Source organism: Pundamilia nyererei, unplaced genomic scaffold (assembly GCF_000239375.1).
Source record: "Pundamilia nyererei isolate P.nyererei 1_Seehausen unplaced genomic scaffold, PunNye1.0 scaffold00158, whole genome shotgun sequence".
Lineage (NCBI taxonomy): Eukaryota > Metazoa > Chordata > Actinopteri > Cichliformes > Cichlidae > Pundamilia > Pundamilia nyererei.
The window spans coordinates 1291838-1310211 of NW_005187559.1; the positions used below are offsets into that span (position 1 = coordinate 1291838).

General features: G+C 40.4%; 1 protein-coding gene across 5 annotated transcripts in view; it reads left to right on the forward strand.

Moving 5' to 3' along the window:
- The window catches only part of LOC102198830 (brain-specific angiogenesis inhibitor 1-associated protein 2-like), a 51380-nt gene that overhangs the window by 16410 nt on the left and 16596 nt on the right, over positions 1 to 18374 (forward strand). For all 5 annotated transcript variants that reach the window (XM_005745438.1, XM_005745440.1, XM_005745436.1 and 2 more), the window contains exons 3-6: positions 1902 to 1988; positions 12881 to 12942; positions 14779 to 14850; positions 17419 to 17556. In XM_005745438.1, coding sequence (XP_005745495.1) covers positions 1902 to 1988; positions 12881 to 12942; positions 14779 to 14850; positions 17419 to 17556 — 359 coding nt within the window. The remainder of the gene's footprint in view (positions 1 to 1901; positions 1989 to 12880; positions 12943 to 14778; positions 14851 to 17418; positions 17557 to 18374) is intronic.

The window sequence follows — 18374 nt, forward strand, 5'->3', positions numbered from 1 at the left end:
ACATGAACTGACACTCACACATTCACACTTTTCACATCAAGGCAGGCAGGAGGCCTGTTTGACATAACGAAGAGGACTCAGCTATGATGCTCTGAAGGCTCTGCTCTTATTTCTCTGGTCTTTCCCATGCAGTAGAGAAAGAAGGAAGCACAGGCCATCTCCTGCCATTGACTCAGCTGTAATTGGGATTAGCATTAGCATATGTCCCTCAGCCTCGGAGCAGAGCTTCGAGGCTTCCAGCCTAGGAGACTTCCCTTATTGCAGGGCAGCTGCATCTGTCTGCTAGAAATAGCTTGCCCCTGCCAGGACATTGTTGTAAATGTGCCTCTCACCTGGGAGCTGTCTGAAAGGCAAAGGCCCATCTGTCACCTGGACTGCTGTTGAATTCACCTCAAAAAGCACTGGCCATTATTTGCTGGAGATTGTCAGACTGGTGGAGGACTGCATGGTAGTAAGGCAGAAATCACTGGAAGCTGACTCTGCCCTGTGTGACCTCTGTTAGCCTGGTCAGGTGCAGTTGAAATGATAGTGGCTGAGGCGGATATTGATTTGTGCAGCCAGGACGACTCCTTATTTAGCCGCAGAGCAAATACAAGCAGAACGACTGCCCATTTGGATTAACTTCACTGATTGTTTTTGTGCATGCATGGAGCAAAAGTCAAACTTTCTGTGTGTGCACGAGTAGCCCCTTATTGGTCACGAGACCTACAGCCATGTGCATTCACTGTATGTCATGTGAGAATTTTAGAAACACTGTATGCTTTATGCCTTGCATTAGTGCTAGCGGGGAGCCTGTGGAATCATTGTCTATACAGGTGTACGAGGCTTGTCAATCAGCAGCCAACACAGTCACTGTGTCACCCTGCTGTGGGGTGTTCAAACATATTGACATAAAAGATTAAATGGAATGGAAGAAGCAAAAGTGCAGTGGCGATTATCAGCATGTGGTTTACAGCATGACATTACTCTTTCCTTTGTGAAACAAGGAGCTATTGATTTCTCTTTTTTTCGTATGTATGTGACCTATTGGCCGTGGATCAAAAAGAGGCCTGAGATAAATATTCCCCTGTGCATTTTATATACATTTATTTATATTTATATATAATAAATGCTTAGCTTTTCCTTACTATATGATATAGAGCAGCGGTCCCCAACCTTTTTTGCGCCACGGACCAGTTTATGCCTGACAATATTTTCATGGACCGGCCTTTAAGGTGTCGTGGATAAATACAACAAAATAAAACTAGTACCGGTACCGAAAAAAAGATTTGTTCATAACACACGTGAAAAGACCCAGGAAAACCGATTTAACGATAAAAACGATAACAAAATAACGCTGAAAACCAATTTAAAAACCCTGAAAACCATACATTTCACACCTGAGCCTCAACTCGTGCGGCCCGGTACCAAACGACTCACGGACCGATACTGGTCCGAGGCCCGGGGGTTGGGGACCGCTGATATAGAGGGGAAAAAATAAAGCACACTTGCAAACTTGTTTTAAAAAAGGCTTCTGCAGGCTATGGCACAAAAAATTGACATGGAAAAGCTGTTAAAACATGGACAAAGGAAGTGTTTCCAGGTGTTACAAAATATTGAGTGAGTGGTTTCATAGCAAAATGAATTTATCTGAAGTGACCCAAAAAATGCTCACATACTTTATTCTGACTCAAAGGTGCAACATTTATTATTTTTCATATGAAACTAGAAACAGAACATAAAAGGAAAAAAAAGAGATTTATTGTTTGAAATACTTCTAAGAGAAACTAGAGATCACTGTATAGAAAGCTGTCACCTGTATTCACACAAAGCTAAACTGTGCATGGAAAGTGGACTGTTCTGTAACCTTTAAACTAATAACCCCTTTATTTCTTTTTGTACTCACTCCTATTTTCTTCTAGATGTGACATTTGCTGCCAAAGGCTACTTTGATGCTCTGGTCAGAATGGGTGAATTGGCCAGTGAGAGTCAAGGATCCAAAGACTTGGGTAAGTGATGTATATATGATGACCCTACCCTCTTTCTTTCCATCTTATTGGAGGGTTATATTTTTTCCTTCCTTTTTTCTGGTTACATTGGCCTTATAGAGAAGCCGCATTATCTTTCTGTGTATAAAACAATGTGACAGTTGAGTAGCATTTAAGAAGAAAACATGTGGGTTGATAGAGAAGGTGCTTTTTAATTAGTCTTTTTAATCTAGTCATTTCACTCATGGAGGAAATGACTTCTTCACTACACGGGCTTCCTTTTCATAGGGAAATGTTCTAGGAAGGAAAAACAAAACAATGATGAGTGCAGTATCATCAGCAGCACAGTGAGGCTCGGGCTGAACATTGTCATTTTCAACAGCATACGTAGTTAGATGCTTTCAACCAAGCTGAAAAGTATAAAGTCTTTTTAGATTTTTGGTAGGAGAGTGCCAGTTTGATACATTTCCTGCATGGCATGCTTTCATTTTGTGGAAAAATGTATGCGTATACTGGACGTGTTGCTCTTTAAATTAAGTGCTTATGTCATGTCAATTAGGTGTGTCTGGATGTGAGCATTCTGGTTGCAAACATAGAGGTCAATTGGAAAAGCAACACCTGGTGCTCTCGTAGTGAGTAGTTTCCTAGGTGATCAGTGATTTTCTGTGTGTGTGTGTTCGTGTGCGTCTGTGCGTGTGTTTGCTGTCCCCAGCCCAGGGGAAATCAGCTCATGTTTGAAGAGATTCCCTTTTGCACTGATTGTGCACTCGGCTGCTTGATCTGCGCAGAAGTAGCTGTTGATTTGATGGGGCCTTTGTTGCTGTGGAGCTGAGATACAGTTTGGGTTTCCTCCAGCCCAGCCAACAGGGACTGACATGAAAGTGCTTTCAGGATGTTTTATTCAGCAAGCGATCCTCTCGCTCTCTCTATCTCTATATCTCACAGCGTTTGTGTGGATTTCTATTGATTCCAAAGTTCACAGCAGTACTTCCATGCTGAACCCGGCCTTGCTTACAGTAGCTGGCTCTTTGTGACCAGACAACCTCGGTTGAAGTTGTCACAAAGACAGAAGAATATATATGTAGTCTAACTGACAGCTGGTCTAATCTCCTCTTGCACCACCAACCACTTGGACTGTAACAGCACTGAATTCGACCTTATTCTTAAAAATACACATTATTGAATGTGCTTGAAGTTTCTGTGTGTGCTGGGATTTGATTTAAATCCTATTCATAACGGAAATAAAGCTGCCAAATTTGGAAATTGTACATAGACCATTGTGTGTAGGATATTTCCGTGTGTATGAGACAACCGAAAACCTATGCCTCAAGGAGGATTTGGAAAAGAACTTGATATTTAAACGACTAAACCTCTCTGTCTTAATATCTGCCCATTCTTGTCTGTCCATCTAGACACAGCAAAGACTGAGATTCTCACTCATTAAGTTTGAGAAAAAAAGAAAAGAAAAAGATTGTGATGTAATTAAATATAATGCATCCTGTTGTTTGTTGTCTGTTTCTTATATCATGTGTGCGTTACACCCAGCGGTTCTCTACGTGCTTCTGTGTTTTCCACAGGAAGAATTAGTGTTTTGTTTTCCAACCGGTTGCTTGCAACATTTTAGAGTCCCCACCCTGAGGTCACGTCCAATATAATGACCTGAAGTTCAACTGTATGTACAGGGTTAGGCCCCAGAGCCGTGGGTTTCCTGTTTGGCTGGTGGTAGAACACTAAAATATCCACAGACCGGGAGCATCTCAATTACCCATATAAACCACAGCCTCTGTGTGCTAAAATTGAGAGCACACAAAATTTCTGCTTCCAGTATGGAAGTATAGAAGCAGACAAAAGTGTAAAATCAGGCTTGTAAGAAATGCAGTGGATGTGAGTGCTTTAATGGATTCTACCTTAGCAAGCTAGAATCCATTAAAACTGATTGATTTGTTCTGTGGACTAGCTGTGTTTGAGCTGACTGGCTCAATGTCCTTTAAAGGTAATCTGCATCTTTTTCCCCCCGTTTTCTTTTTGTTTGCGCATGTTCACACATGCACGTATGAGTTTGAGCTCTTGTTGCACCTCTTTAAAGCCTGTTAAAAGCTCAGTTAGAGATGGGCGCAAACGGTCCCGCCTACACACCTAAGAGTCTGCAGATGCTAACCATCTCCTTCCTCTCTCCTGGCTTTTTATTTTTTCCTGTCATCTTTGACCCCCTCACACACACTTGCACAGTGAGGGATGAAATTACTTTGTGAAAATGATTGCCTCTGTTGCCTGTTTTCATTATCAAATCAACACACAGTGTAGCCTAGCTTGATTCTTTACAACACCTTGACAACAAAGCGTGTTCCCACAGGAATCCATCCTGGTGTGCGCTGTACTCCATGTGCATTCATGCCTTTTATACTTTACATCGTTCTGTGTGTTTGTACATAAACCATGTGCCATTTCTATGTGTTTATATAGTATGAGAGCTCTTTTAATCCACTTGTGTAGATCTCTGCGTAGAGTCTCTCTCTCACCAGCCCCACTACTCCCACATACTCCCTCCCACATATCCTCCTCTGGTTGGGCTAATCATCGCCTGTCACTTTGCCACCCACACACATGCATGAACATGCACACTAACACACACACACACACCTGCTCTCCCTCCCTCATTTCTTTTTCTTTTCTTTCGTTCGCTGTGTCTGCCATCCTACTCTTACTTTATCTCTCTCTCTTCATGTAGGTCTGGAGGGAGTGAGCAATTATAACCTCAGTGAGGCTTGTGGGGCTCTCCAACCCTTTTAGGGAAATGTGGTGTTTGTGGGGCTGGAGGTATTTACAACAGTACCAACCAACCAGCCCTTCTTCATTGTGTTTATATCCATTTGAAGCTAGAGGCATGTTATTTACGACTACGCCTGTAGCTAAGGCAGTTTACAGGTTTAAACTCCTCCGGAAATTTCAAGCATTTTGATTCGTCACTGTAACAAGCCCTCTTTTAAATTTCTCAAGGCTGGTTGGTTAGATTTCTGCCAGTCAGTTAAGTTTCCCTATTTTTCCAGAAAAAGTCTTGCTTCAAAGTCTGGTGTGTTGGCTATTCTTGCTCTACTCAGTTGATTTCAGAGTTCAAATGAATATGACCTAAATAGAATTAAGAGTCTACACACAACTTTGCATGTCTGAAATATTGCCTGAATCATGGTAGATTGAATCTGTTGTCTTGTCTGCATTTTCTTGTTGCATAACATGGGCTATGTGTATTGCAAATAGACTAGTGCTTTTCTACTCGAGCGCTCAAAGCACATTGCACAACAACCCATTCACCAGTTCACACACACATTCGAACATGCACTTTTGTCTATGCCTAAGTGCTTTACGTCTAGCATTTACATGCATTCTTACTCTGCTGAACGCATCAGGAGCAACTCAGGTTCAGTATCTTGGCCTTTGACACACAGACGAGAGCAGTCAGAGACTTAGCCATCAACCTTCTGATTAGTAGATGACCTGCTCTATCTCCTGATGCACAATTGAAAACACTGATTTATTGCGGCTGTCCATGCCAGTAGCTTTCAAGATGTATACTTGGTGGTTTCCCTCTAACCAGTGAAAGTCAGCACATTAGTTTGTGCACTTGAGTATCATGGATCTGCATGACTGACTTTTCACTGAAGGTATGCTGGAAGGTTTTGGCCTCTTTCAGACTCAGTATGGTCAGTCTGTTCTTCTTTAAAACTTGCCTGTGCTTGGCTGGGTGTGTTCCATTATGCTGTCCTAAATTTTAGCATTTCAGTGAGAGCTTTTTCTAAAAACCTGTGCAAGCACAGAAATTTCGTTGATATCATATTGTTTTTATATTTGCTGTGACTTTCATTTACCCTGTCTCTGGCTAACAATAAAACAAACTCCCCTTTGGCCATTTGATTTATTCTTCTGTTTTCAACAACCCGGGCAAGAATGTGAAATGCATACACTTTAGACTCCCCAGCCAGAGGAAATCAAATATATTTCATCCCCTCTTATCAGCTTTTCTAGCCTTGCTAATAGCTAAATTTTAATAACATCTCGCATGATTCAGCACAAAGACATGTCTTTCGGGAAATAACATGCATTAGGAAAAAAAAGGGAGGCAAATATTAAAAGCACACACTCGCACACAAAAACTCATATTCCTCCCAGTAATTATTGTAGAAAAAAGTGGTACACTCTGGGAAAATGAGGCTGCAAACTGATGTAGCATAACTGTCTTTTTTAGGTTAATGGACCTGGGACACAGGCATTAAATATCTGCCTGTAATTGTATGCGGTCTAAAAGACTACAGTAAATGACATGGTTGTTGCTGAGAGTAAATACTGGGACATGAGGAGTTAACTTTGACATGCTGTATTTGAATACACATATTTTATACATGCATGTCTCTTTAACGGTCTGTCTGTCTCGCTTGCTCTCTCTGTCTGTCTTTAGTGTGGCCTACCTCTCTCCTCCTCCAGCACCTGTCCCTGTTTAAATGAGAGCAGAGGAGCTCTTTTCTTAGCTCTGTGCCACCATCCCAGGGGTCTCTGCCTTATCCTGCTCTATTTCTGAGATACGCATTGCATGCTGGGAAGCTAGTGGCCCCTACAGTCTCCATCTACACACATTCACAATGCCCTTCATTTGTTCATGGCAGGGAACGGCATAGTACTGGACAATTTTACTCAAGGCTCAGTGTAAAGGTTACTGTTAAAGTAATCCTACGCAAAATCGAGGTTGTGTAGATCTGTCACTTTAATAAAAGGTCACTAAGGTAGACAATGCATGGATGTATAATCAATATAAACTACACAGCAGCTGTCCACAAAAATGCATATTAGCACATATACTCACACGTATAAACACTATGTTGCTAGGCAACTTGGTGGTTCTTGATAGTCTCATCTGAACGATTAGTTACAGCAATCAATATGTTTGTTGTGCTGAAATGTAGGCTCAGCCATCTGCAAATCTACCTATTTATTCTACCAAATACAGATAGTCCATGGAAAGTGTACCTTAGTGCCCTCTTAAAGAGATGGTGCACACTTTGTTGAGGGTAGATATTCCTAAGTGAGTAAAGAGGTAAAAGCTGATAGAGCCACAGCCACCTTGAGCCTTTTAATATTCAGCATATCATATAGCTTAGCCCAATTGGATGCTAAAATGAAGTAATTCTAATCTTAAACGTCACCAGCATAGTGACCTAATGCTATTGGGTTGTTGTGCCTTCCAATATTCGCAAGCTGCTAACCCTGATCTCTGCTGGAAGTGGGAAACATACAGGTGCTGTATACATTTTTTAAAAATGTATCTTTTACAGAAACAGCTCTGCCTTCAACTGGCCAGGAGCAGCTTCTTCTCTGCTGCAGAGTGCTCCACTGCCAAAATGACTGCTACAGCACATTTAAATTCTGCTGGTTAGACTGCCACCAATGAAAACCAGCAGTTAGTGCCATGCCAGTGTGAAAGTGTGATCAAACCAGTATGTCCACATCCAACATCTATTTATGCAAATCAGATTTTTATGTCATCATTTAAAACCTTGTCTACTATTTCTATGCCATGATCCAAAAGAGTGTGTGTATTTGTAGGTCTGGGCTTGTACATGGGAAATAATCCACTAGCAGCAACTCTTAGGGTGTAGCCTACACAAAACAGATCAATGCACTTTAGAAGCCCCAGTGAGTCTGCTGTTGTTTCCTCTCAGTGCTGCATTAGTGTACTCTGTTGTGTTTAGATGCCCTGGTTTACATAGAGCTTTCTTTCAGGGTCAAGTAGCGCGCGCGTGCACACACACACTCATGGTTAAAGAGCTTAGTTAGATTTTCAAAGCAACCACTCTTTTTTTTTTCTTTTTCTTATTTCAACATGACTGTGCTCTTTTTTTGTTTTGTTTTTCTTATAGCCTTATAGCATTTGATAAAACTATGCTGTATTAGGGATTCAAATGTAATGTGAGATAAAGGCTATTGCTCTTTTATTTTGAATGCTCTTTTTGTTTTGTTACATTGTTGTGTGACATGACAGCTGTGTTCTTCAGGGATTTTCCAGGTCTCTTCACTTTTCCCTGTCCTACCTCCTGGTGTCTCTTTGCCTAACTTACCCTAGATTGTGTTGAACTTTTTTTTTCACTCTGAAGTTGATACTTTTGATTCTTAGACGTCTTTGTGTCAGGACAGTGAGACAAAAGAATTCCACATCACAAACACAGTACTGTGTATTTCTTTATATTTTGGTTTCAATGAGTCAGACTTTCTTGTAACTTTTGGAGTGTTCTTAAGCAATACTGTAGTTCTCCATGCTTTCTGAAAGTCTCAAAGTTTTTCTGTGGATTTTAGCTGCTTTTTTATTCACTTTCAGTCCAATCCTCTGATCATTTTTGGAGGGAGGTTTCATTTGTTAAGCCACTTAACTTTGACCTATAAGTCATTCAAGCTTAAAAAGCTCCAACTGGACAAGTGAAGGACAAAAGAAGTGTGAGGTCTAAAAAGATATCTACGGCAGATAAACAGTATTCGATGTTGCTATTGCACAAGGGGGGTTGTGCAGCAGCAATCAAAGTATCAGTCATGGTGCCAGACTTTGTTCAGCTTTATGCAGGTTTCCACTAGTTTACTAAAGTACATGCAGCTCTTATACTCCCAGAGGAGACCCCGCAAAACACATATAACAGTTTAGATGTATGGGGAGAATGACAGACAGGAAATGGTCTCCTGCAGTGATCCTTTAGCATATGGGTGACTTTTCAACCCAGTGAACTATATCGGCACCCCACACAAGTTTACGTTGTCATAAATGTATTGAGTCATGCATGTAAACCCCTAGCTTTACATACATGACTTAGTGAGATCATAGTCCACTACTTAAAATAATTTTAGTGTTAGTTGTTTTTCTTAAAAGAAAAATCATTATTATTCAAAAGATGCAAAATTTTCAGTCTCTACTGCCCCTGCGGTAGCATTAAATATTCAAAAAAGGCCATTGTGAAACTGAAAATATGCATATTTTTGGTTTTAAATTATTAGGTCAGCAGTCAAAAAAAAATAAAGGTTTTGGTTTAATGATGCCATTTGAATGTGCTGTCTACCTCTACCTCAGAATTAAAGTCAAGATTATGATATACATTTTTAAACTTTGCCTCACTTCCCTTCAGCTATTACATATTTCCCTGTTAAGCCTTTATTATGGCCTACATGCATGACACCATTGCTGGGCAAACTTATATCAGGCTAGTAGGTTGAACAGCTGTGACTGCTAAGCTTCTAATTTAAGCCAGATGTCAAACATGCATCAGTATTTTTTTCTCCTCCTGTGAGAGGCTACATGAATGAGCAAAGTGGGGAAACGAGTTCAAACAGAGTTTATCGTTGAGTTTACAGAACCTACGTGTACACGGGTGTGTGTCTGCGTCTTTACGAGAGAAGGAGATGGATGAACTTTAAATACAAGCTGGCCTCAGAAGCTGTGCTTCCACAGTGTACTACACATGTGCAGCATACACCCTGGGCCATCCAGAGTCTCAGCTATTATCTGTGTCTCACACATTATACTGCTGTCCCATTATACTTGCCTACTTACAGTGTAGTTGTTTCCCTTGTGGCTTGGCTTGCCAGGTAGGCTAGCGTTTACATCCCTGCTTAGTCACAGAAACTGTGTGCGCGCACACACACACACACACACACACACACACACACACATTGTACTTTACTCAGACTCCCCAGGCAAGCCGCACACCACTCTCCTCCCCGGGAGATTTTATATGCGGATGCAATGATGGTTGATTGTAAGGATGGAGATCTTTCAGCTGTGTTTTGTAACACAACATTTTGCCAGCATTGCTCCTCATCTTGTAGCTTCTTCCATGGCAACGACCCTCGCATTATCCTGCTTCCATGACAACCCTTAGTGAATCTGGTTTGACCTTCACCAGTGATTCAGTGTCTCTCCATCCACCTCCATTCTCTCCATCTCTGTCTCTCGTGTTGCAAACTTCCAGTTTTTATATATATATTTTTTCTTCACCATAGCCCACATTCTGTTATTCACTTTTTTTTTCTCTATCTCCACCTGTGTGGGTGTATCATGGCTGCTGTTACACAAGCAGTCAATACATCTACACAAGCTGATGTCATACTTCAGGGGACAGTCTGTTCATATGCATGCACTGGAGTCTTGCAGGCATGCTTCCTTCTCTGACTCAGTGGTTTAAGCTAGCAGGCGTGTGGCTGCTTGTTGCAGAGCTGCAGGTGCAGATAAACCAGATCACCTCACAACAAAGAAACTATTGTTTTTGTCAGCCAGGGACACAGGCGAGGTTCAAGTGCGCTGGGAAATATTGATACTAGAATGACAAGTCCATGAAAGTTTATTTACCGGTGTTTTTCTGCATATCCCATACGTAGGTGTGTATCTGTATCTGAGTTTATGGTGAGCAACCTGTCATGTCAGTCCTTGATAGTATGCGGATATCCTTATCAGGCTGGTTGCTCTAAACACCAAGTGTCACTAGCTGTCGTGCATGACACATGCTTTCCGTAGAAACCAATAGCGTTGCAAAACAAAACACATTCCGATTTTTCTCATTTTTGCTTCTTTATTAATTTTAGATGCAATGCTCTGATGTTAACTGCTATTGAAAGATGCCCACGTTGCTGTTGCTGTTGCTGTTTTTATGTGATGTTGAAGTTGCCATGGTAACAATTTGTATCCCCAAAGTGTGTGTTTTCTTTCTCTCTCTCGCTTGTAAAATATGCTTTGACGTTGTACGTACTGCAGTAATGAAACTACAGATGACAGGATGATATCTTTTTGAAAATGTGTTTTTTGTGCCTTTCTGGCATCTTCCAAATACCCTGTTTTGCCTGTTTACTGCCACTGTACATGATGTGCGAGTGTACTTTTGTCAGCAGCAGGGTGATGGATACTCATTAGTTAATTGATCTAGCTAGTTGAAGCCACCAACAGAATGACAGTTTCTAAGCCTGAAGGGCTGTGATCAGGGATGAGTATCTGTAAGCTGCTTAGCAGGCCTGCTGGGAACTGACAGGATGCTTTGGCCTCCTTCTCAACCCCTGTGAGGCGCAAGATCAGCAGGCAGGTTGCAACATGAGCAAAAGGCGTTGCTGTCTAGGGCATTCGGTGATGAGATCGTCAGGCGTTGTAGTGTCATTGATTGCAGTAAATTTAGCAAGTGATGAAGGAGGAAAAAAATCTTGATAAGATGTCAGTTTTTTTGCTGCGCACACAGGTTTTCTGGTGATAAGCAGGTCAGCAAAATTGTAAAAGTGGAATTTTAATTCTGTCACTTTACTGTACTATAAGTCAGAATTGCTGGCAAATGCAGTAATAAATATCCTAATAAAGTACAGTATTCAGTGTTTTGTGCAATTTAATATGCATCTATATGCTGCCTCTAGATGCTGGATGGGGTTAAAAGTAGCTGTGCTAGAAAAGCGTTTCATTCACTGCACGTTATGCTACTGTTAACAATTTTCTTGCAGAATGCTGAGTACATATTGCAGTTTCCTTCCCCCCACGGTGTAAACACCAAGCTCAAGTTTCACAGCTCTGTATAAACTTTGGATTTGTGTTTTTCTTTGAACTGTCAAAGTCAGCTCTGTCGTGGTCACTTCAGTGTCACCGGTTTGCACCGCGCTTGCTGTTTGTTGCGAAGGAGACCACTCCAAAGCCCTTTGGTGCAGAATAAAAGTTTGTTCTGAAACCACTTCAGCTCGAGTAGCGAGTTTTACTTATGGAGCATTTTGAGGTGGGTTGAGATGTGCTCTCCTAGGTCAGTTTTCAAAAAGAGGCTGCAACAGGAGAGGAAATAAAGTGCTTTGTCCTTATTTGATGCTTTTATAAAATGGTCGCAACATTAATGTCTGCAGAGACAGAGTAATAGAGAATTGTTTTTTTACCCAGACTTTCATCTTTAACTTTTTTCCAGTCATGCTTTTAATTTCTTGGAACCTTTTAATTGAAGGTTTCAATACGTAATGCTATGACAAAACTTTTGTTTATTTTATAAATGAAACCAAAACTAAACTCATATCTCAGTGCTGTAGCCACTTACTGAAGTTCTCAATCTCTTGTCATTAAATATAGAGCATGTAGCATGTCTGATAGATCTAAAGGGGCTTTGGAAAATATGTCTCATATTTCTGTACATGTATATCTCACACTGTCTTTACACCAGGCCTGTCTCTGTATGTTTGTATGTTTGTATGTGTGTCCTTTGCTCAATGTTGCTCTTTGTATTCCTTTTCTTGACAATGCACTGCACAGTCAGAAGAGGCAGTCTGTAGGTATATAAACATTAAAACCTCAGTAGCTGCATGACCCTACCTTATCTCTACGTTTTGGCTGTTTAACTTTACTTGTTTATTCTGTGGAGAGTTTAACCTTTCTTTTAGGTGTTTCTTTTTTTGTTGTTGTTGCACTATAAATTACACTGCCTAGTAATCAAAGAAAGAAAGGCACTATGTTTGATCTCCACAAGACATCAGTATTTTTACCCTTGAACAACTAGATTTAATTTGAGCCTTTTGCTTCCCCCAGATTTTGTTTTTCACTTCATTCTCTTTTCATTTTTCCCCATCACTTGATGTTGCTTCCCTGCCTCGGTTTTCTGCTATCTTGGGCCAAAAAACAAACTTTCATAACATTCTTCATCGTCCCAGTTGCAAGTCACTTGTCCTGTATGTTTGTGCGTCTTGTATTGCTACTGCATGGGCGTTGCAAGACGGGGTCTCTCTGTTTCTTCTCTGTTGCATTCCTCGTTTAATCTCTTTCTTGTTTCAAAGTTTTTTTTGTTTTGTTTTTCTTGTGGTTCCCCGTTCTCTCTGTTTTCTGCTCATGTTGTGGAGCACTGTTCATGTGTTTCTTCTCTGTCTCCCTGTTTCTCTCTGTGTAGGGGATGTGCTGTTCCAGATGGCAGAGGTCCACAGACAGATCCAAGTGCAGCTAGAGGAGATGGTTTGTATTCTGAGCTCAAAAGGTTTCTAACTGTGCAGCTCAACACTACATGGATACAATTTAAATCTTTTAACGGTAGATCAGTATTAGTTTGGTGGTGTGGCTCTGCTCCCAAAACAATTTGCCCAGTAATGACACAAATTTTGCCCGGAGCTATTGACAGTATGGGATAAGTGATGTTAAATGAACATAAACTGGTATTGAATGAATAGGCCTGCTGAGGCTATATCATCCACATTGCTAACACAGGAGGTGGTTGGGAAAGTCGAGTGAGTTAATTGCGCAGTATGGCGTTCTGGGCAATTTTCTTCTTTGCTGCATTATCCAGAAGTTACTGCTGTGCATCTAATACAGAAAAAGAATAGAAAAATGTCGTTGCCCTCATTGCTGCCCTTTAGTCATTTATTTTGGATGTATGCTATATCGCCAAAAGTTTTCACTCACGCATTTAAATAAATTCAGGTGTTCCAATCACTTTCATGGCCACGGTGGTGTAAAATTAAGGCACACAGACATGGGTCACTCTCAGGAGCTCAGTAAATTCCAGCATGGTATCGTGATAGGACAACGAGTCCAGTTGAGTAATTTCCTTCCAATAAATATTCCACAATCAAGTGTTAGTAGTTTTATAACAAAGGAGAAGCGATTGAAAACAACAGCAACTCAGCCACAAAGTTGTAGACCGAGGGTGAATTTTCCATGGCCGAGCAGCTGCATCCAAGCCTTACATCACCAAATGCAATGAGGTGGGATTATGGAGTGGGGGGTTGCTGTTTTTCGGAGTTGGGCACAGCCCCTTAGTATCAGTGGAGGAAACGCTTAATGCTTCAACATACCAAGAAATTTTAGACAATTATACGTTTCCAACTTGTTGGGAACAGTTTGGGGACAGTCCCTTCATGTTCCAACATGAATGTGCACCCATTGTACTAAGCAAAGTCTATAAAGACATGGATGAGCTAGTTTGGTGTGAGCCCTGACCTCAACACGATCAGAGTTGAGACTGCGACCCAGGCCTTCTTGTCTAACATCGATATCTGACTTTGCTTCTGAAAGAATGGTCATAAATTCCCATCAACACATTTCTAAACCTTGTGGAAAGCCTTCCCAGAAGAGTTAAAGGTGCTAGAGCTGCAAAAGGTTGACCAACGTCATATTAAACCTTATGGATTAAGAAGGTCTCTCAAGTTCATACGTGTGTGAAGACAGACGAGCAAATACTTTTGGCATTATAGTGTATATGTGCGACTATCTGTGGGGTACCATCTTGAATTTGATTTAAGAGAGGAGCACCTGGGTTTAGTCTACCACTAATACACGGCATTATGCATGATAAAATCCCAAATTTGTTGCAGTTTTAGACTTAAGACTTGTTAAACTCTTTGCCCACGTTCTCATTCAAAGTAGTAAATCCCTCCACATCTTCACTTTTCAAGCATTCTCCCAGAGGCTCTTGTTATAGCCAAACATTTTTCCTGTCTAAGATTAGATTTTTTTTTTCCCTTTCCATTCATTATATAACATTTTCAGTCTTTTGCTGCTTCTGTCCTTTTTCTTTTGTTTTGAGTGCTACATGAATTTTTAAAGGTTTAAATGATTTGATAGCCATTGCCTTTTGGTTTATGAATATTTCATATAGCATTCCAAATTTTTTGGAAACATTGTTGTGGTTTAGACAAATACATATATGGGATATTAGCAGAGCTTTACCTAAATTCCCATTTTTTGAACATTAAGTTAAATTGACATCACAGGACAATATTGTTTCTGTATGTTATCTCACTTACCACACAAGACCTGTCATGTTAACTTAAATCTTTTGCGTTTTTTCTCCAGCTGAAATCCTTCCACAATGAGCTCCTGTCCGAGCTCGAGAAGAAGGTGGACCTGGATGCTCGTTATTTGACTGTGAGTATTTGTACATTGTGCTTCCAAATCCAGAGGAGAGCGCCACTTCATAAGTGCACTCCATATGTGAGCTTATTTTAACAGTTCATGTAATGTGGCATCGAATTAGTTACGGCTTGATTTGACCTTAAATGATTACAGAGATGGAGGTAAAGGTGTGTGTGTGTGTGTGTGTGTGTGTGTGTCTGTGTACACATGTGTGTGCATGTGTGTTCTCAACTATTTCAAAGTCTGAGACAATTAAAGGGTCTGTGTGGGAAAGGAGATGTTTTGAAATAACATAATAACATTCAAGTCTACTCACCCCGTCAAGGGTAGACTGATTATAATAAACCCCTCCTGGAGTGTGTTGTGTGTAAGCGCTGTGAAGCTGGTCTACATGTGATATCTTTAGAATGAGTGGGTTGCAGCCTGAGTGTAGAGCAGTACTGCTGTGCCTTGTTTTGGGGGATGGGACGCTACCATTATTGTACGGTTTTGTTGGAAGGACCACGTTATGAGCTGCTTCAGCTCCCAGCTACTCACTCACACACACTTTATATAACATTGCTTTTTAATTGGGAGGGTGGGTGTCATTTAACAGGGAGACCTATCAGTAAACTCAGATGGTGTTATATTGAGTTAATATTAAAGCCGTGAGATGTGTTAGAAACCAGCTTGAATTGCTGACTCTCTTATACATCTAATATAAATTTCTCATTCTTCTGCAGTTTCAGACATTTATTTCTGGGAATTTCCCCGAGCCTTTAACAACCATCATTTAATATGGATGCCTTTCTGATCTGCTGCAGTGACAATAGTGATCACTTTACCTCAGACTTTTTGAAATAATCATCTGAAACTTTGACTGAGTTCAGAAAGACTGGCGTGTTTCCTCTGGGGCATTTTTCTCTCTTTTCTCCTATTTTGCTTGTGCTCCATGAAATCTACATCAGAGTTTGGACTGAATAACACTGAATTCCAAAAAGCAAATAGAAGCAAAGAGAAGCATCTCAGTCAAATCAGCCTTCAAAACAAGGGTCAAATTCTCAACGCATACCAAAGTTCACCATCTGACCCCTCTGTTTCTAATCTGCTTTAAGCACACAAACCAGTTATCTGTCTGGAATAATACCCAATGATGGAGAGTTGTGTAGTAAACACATGAAAGTGTACTGGCTTTAGCTTTAATTAGGGGGTGAATTTCAGCTCAACAAAGAGGATGCTTGGGATATTACTTTATATACCCTGCAGGGCAAACTTACTCAATAGTCAATTGTTCTGTTTCTACTCACTGCTATGATTTATGTGCTAAAGTGTGTTCACAATAGAGCCACAGCTCCCAGGACTTAAATTAAATGTCAATAGCAGAACAGCAAATGCTGTGTGCACTGCTTTTCTGGAAGGACTGAGGTAATGAAAGGATGGGTTATTCATATTCGTTGTCATTGTGTTACAAACTGGATAACCGGTGCACAGACGTATTTTGGTAATTTTTCGTTTGTGAAAACATATTAAACAGAGGGACTTCTTATGTTAAACTATTTAGTAGTGGCCAAAAAAAATCCCAGCCATTTTTTTTTAAGTGTGGTGTTGGGGAGGTCTGTGCTGTTTACAGGATTTCAGTCAAGCTCAATCCTATAGAAGTAAGCCACCCTTTTCTCAGCTATGAAATTGAAAAACCGCATGTGTCACACTGCTAGATTCCTGGTGACAACAGCGGCTTCTTTTCTGTGCCTTTTCAGAATACCTAGAATATGCTACCTGCATCTTCAGTGACTTACAGTATGCAAATGTGGGTGTTGAACCCTCATGCATGAGCTCTCCAATTTTGCCGTGTACTGAAACCACATGAGCTTTGTCACACTAGGCACTGTTTCTATAGCAACAGAGCTGGTAAAGCCTGGAAACAAAGTTGTTTTGCTTATAAATGAATAAATAAGCAAATTATATTAATCAAAGTACATTTCTGGTTTAAAAAAACCCACTAATGAATAGCTTTTATCATTTTTACAAGCAATCATGCATTGGTTTTGTTTGTTTTTTTTTGTTTTTTTTTTTAAACATTGTTGGATCTCACTGATTGTTGCCCATTTTACATCATGAAAATCAATTTTAACCAGGTTGAGAAAGTACTTAGTGACAGCAAATGCTTTAGGAGACACAATCGCAAGCAGTGCAGATGTTAAATCAGTCAAAAAGAAGCAATCCCAGAGCTTATAAAAGATTATGTAAATTGCATTAATTAAAAAAGACTGCTTTGGGACATTTTTAAATTATCCTATCTTGCAGCATCAGTGCCATACAAAAAATAATTTTCTGGTTTATCATAAAACTGAAGCATGTTTCAGAACTCTAGCAAATTATTTCTGTGCTTTTGTGCTATGGGTGGAATCCAGAGTTTTGTTTTTTAGTTTTCTTCTGAGCTTCAAACTTGCCTGAAAACCTTTGGGAAATGGTTTTCATTCCTGTTACTTGCCTCATTTATTTCTCTGCCTTTTTGTTTTTTTCTCACTCAGACTATTTAATTTGCGGCCCTGTTTTAGGAAGTCTAATTTTGTGTTGTGCACCACTTGCTGCCCCACGTAGGCTGCCCTGAAGAAATACCAGATGGAACACAAGAGCAAAGGGGAGAGTCTGGAGAAGTGCCAAGCTGAACTAAAGAAGCTGCGCAGAAAGAGCCAGGGCAGCAAGAACCCCTCCAAGTATGGAGAAAAAGAGATACAGGTGAGCATGTTTTGAGAGTTTTTGCATGTCTTCAAACATTTGCAATTATTACAATGAAAGGGCAACATTTAAGCATGCAAAGCCCCCAAGAACAGAAATGACAAGAACAAAATTCAGAAATAACAAACCAAATCTTGAGTTTCTCAAGTCAGATGGACTGCTGTGCTTAGTTTCAGCAGGTTTTCCATGAATTTGGGTGACTTATAAGACTCAAAACAGCTAGGATGCGGTGGTGATGAGGAGTTGTCCTGAGTGGGAAGGCAAATAGTGGAGGTTTGATTATGAACTGTGCACCCTTAACAATCTTTATTACATTGAGACATGTATGACAAGCACTTTGACAAGAACATGCGTGAGGAAATAACTACACTAATTCATGTACCGAGGTGTGTGCACTTTACTCAGCCAGTATGTTACAGCGCAAAGCTTTGATCAACGTTTTAATGGGGTGAGTAAAAGCACAGCCTGCAAATGTGACACAAAATAGATGACTCAATTATCAAAAATGGGCTAGATACGATGACAGAAATCTGAGGATGTTATACATCAAATGTTGATGGTTAAAAAAAAAAAAAGTCATAGCCGGATGTTATCCAAGTATACTATTTATCCAATTTTTTCTGTGTTCTAGTTGCTTAATAAAATGATTATCCTAATAATACTACAGCGTATCACAGCCTGAACTGTCTTAGCCAAGCTTTCTTGTAGTTTAAGTAATCTTCAGGAAGAGTTCACCAGGCTTCTCAAAGCTCTGCTTTGGATGTTAGCTACCTTTAGTTCCCACGCTGCTTCGATAATGGTGAGGTCCAGGCTCCTGG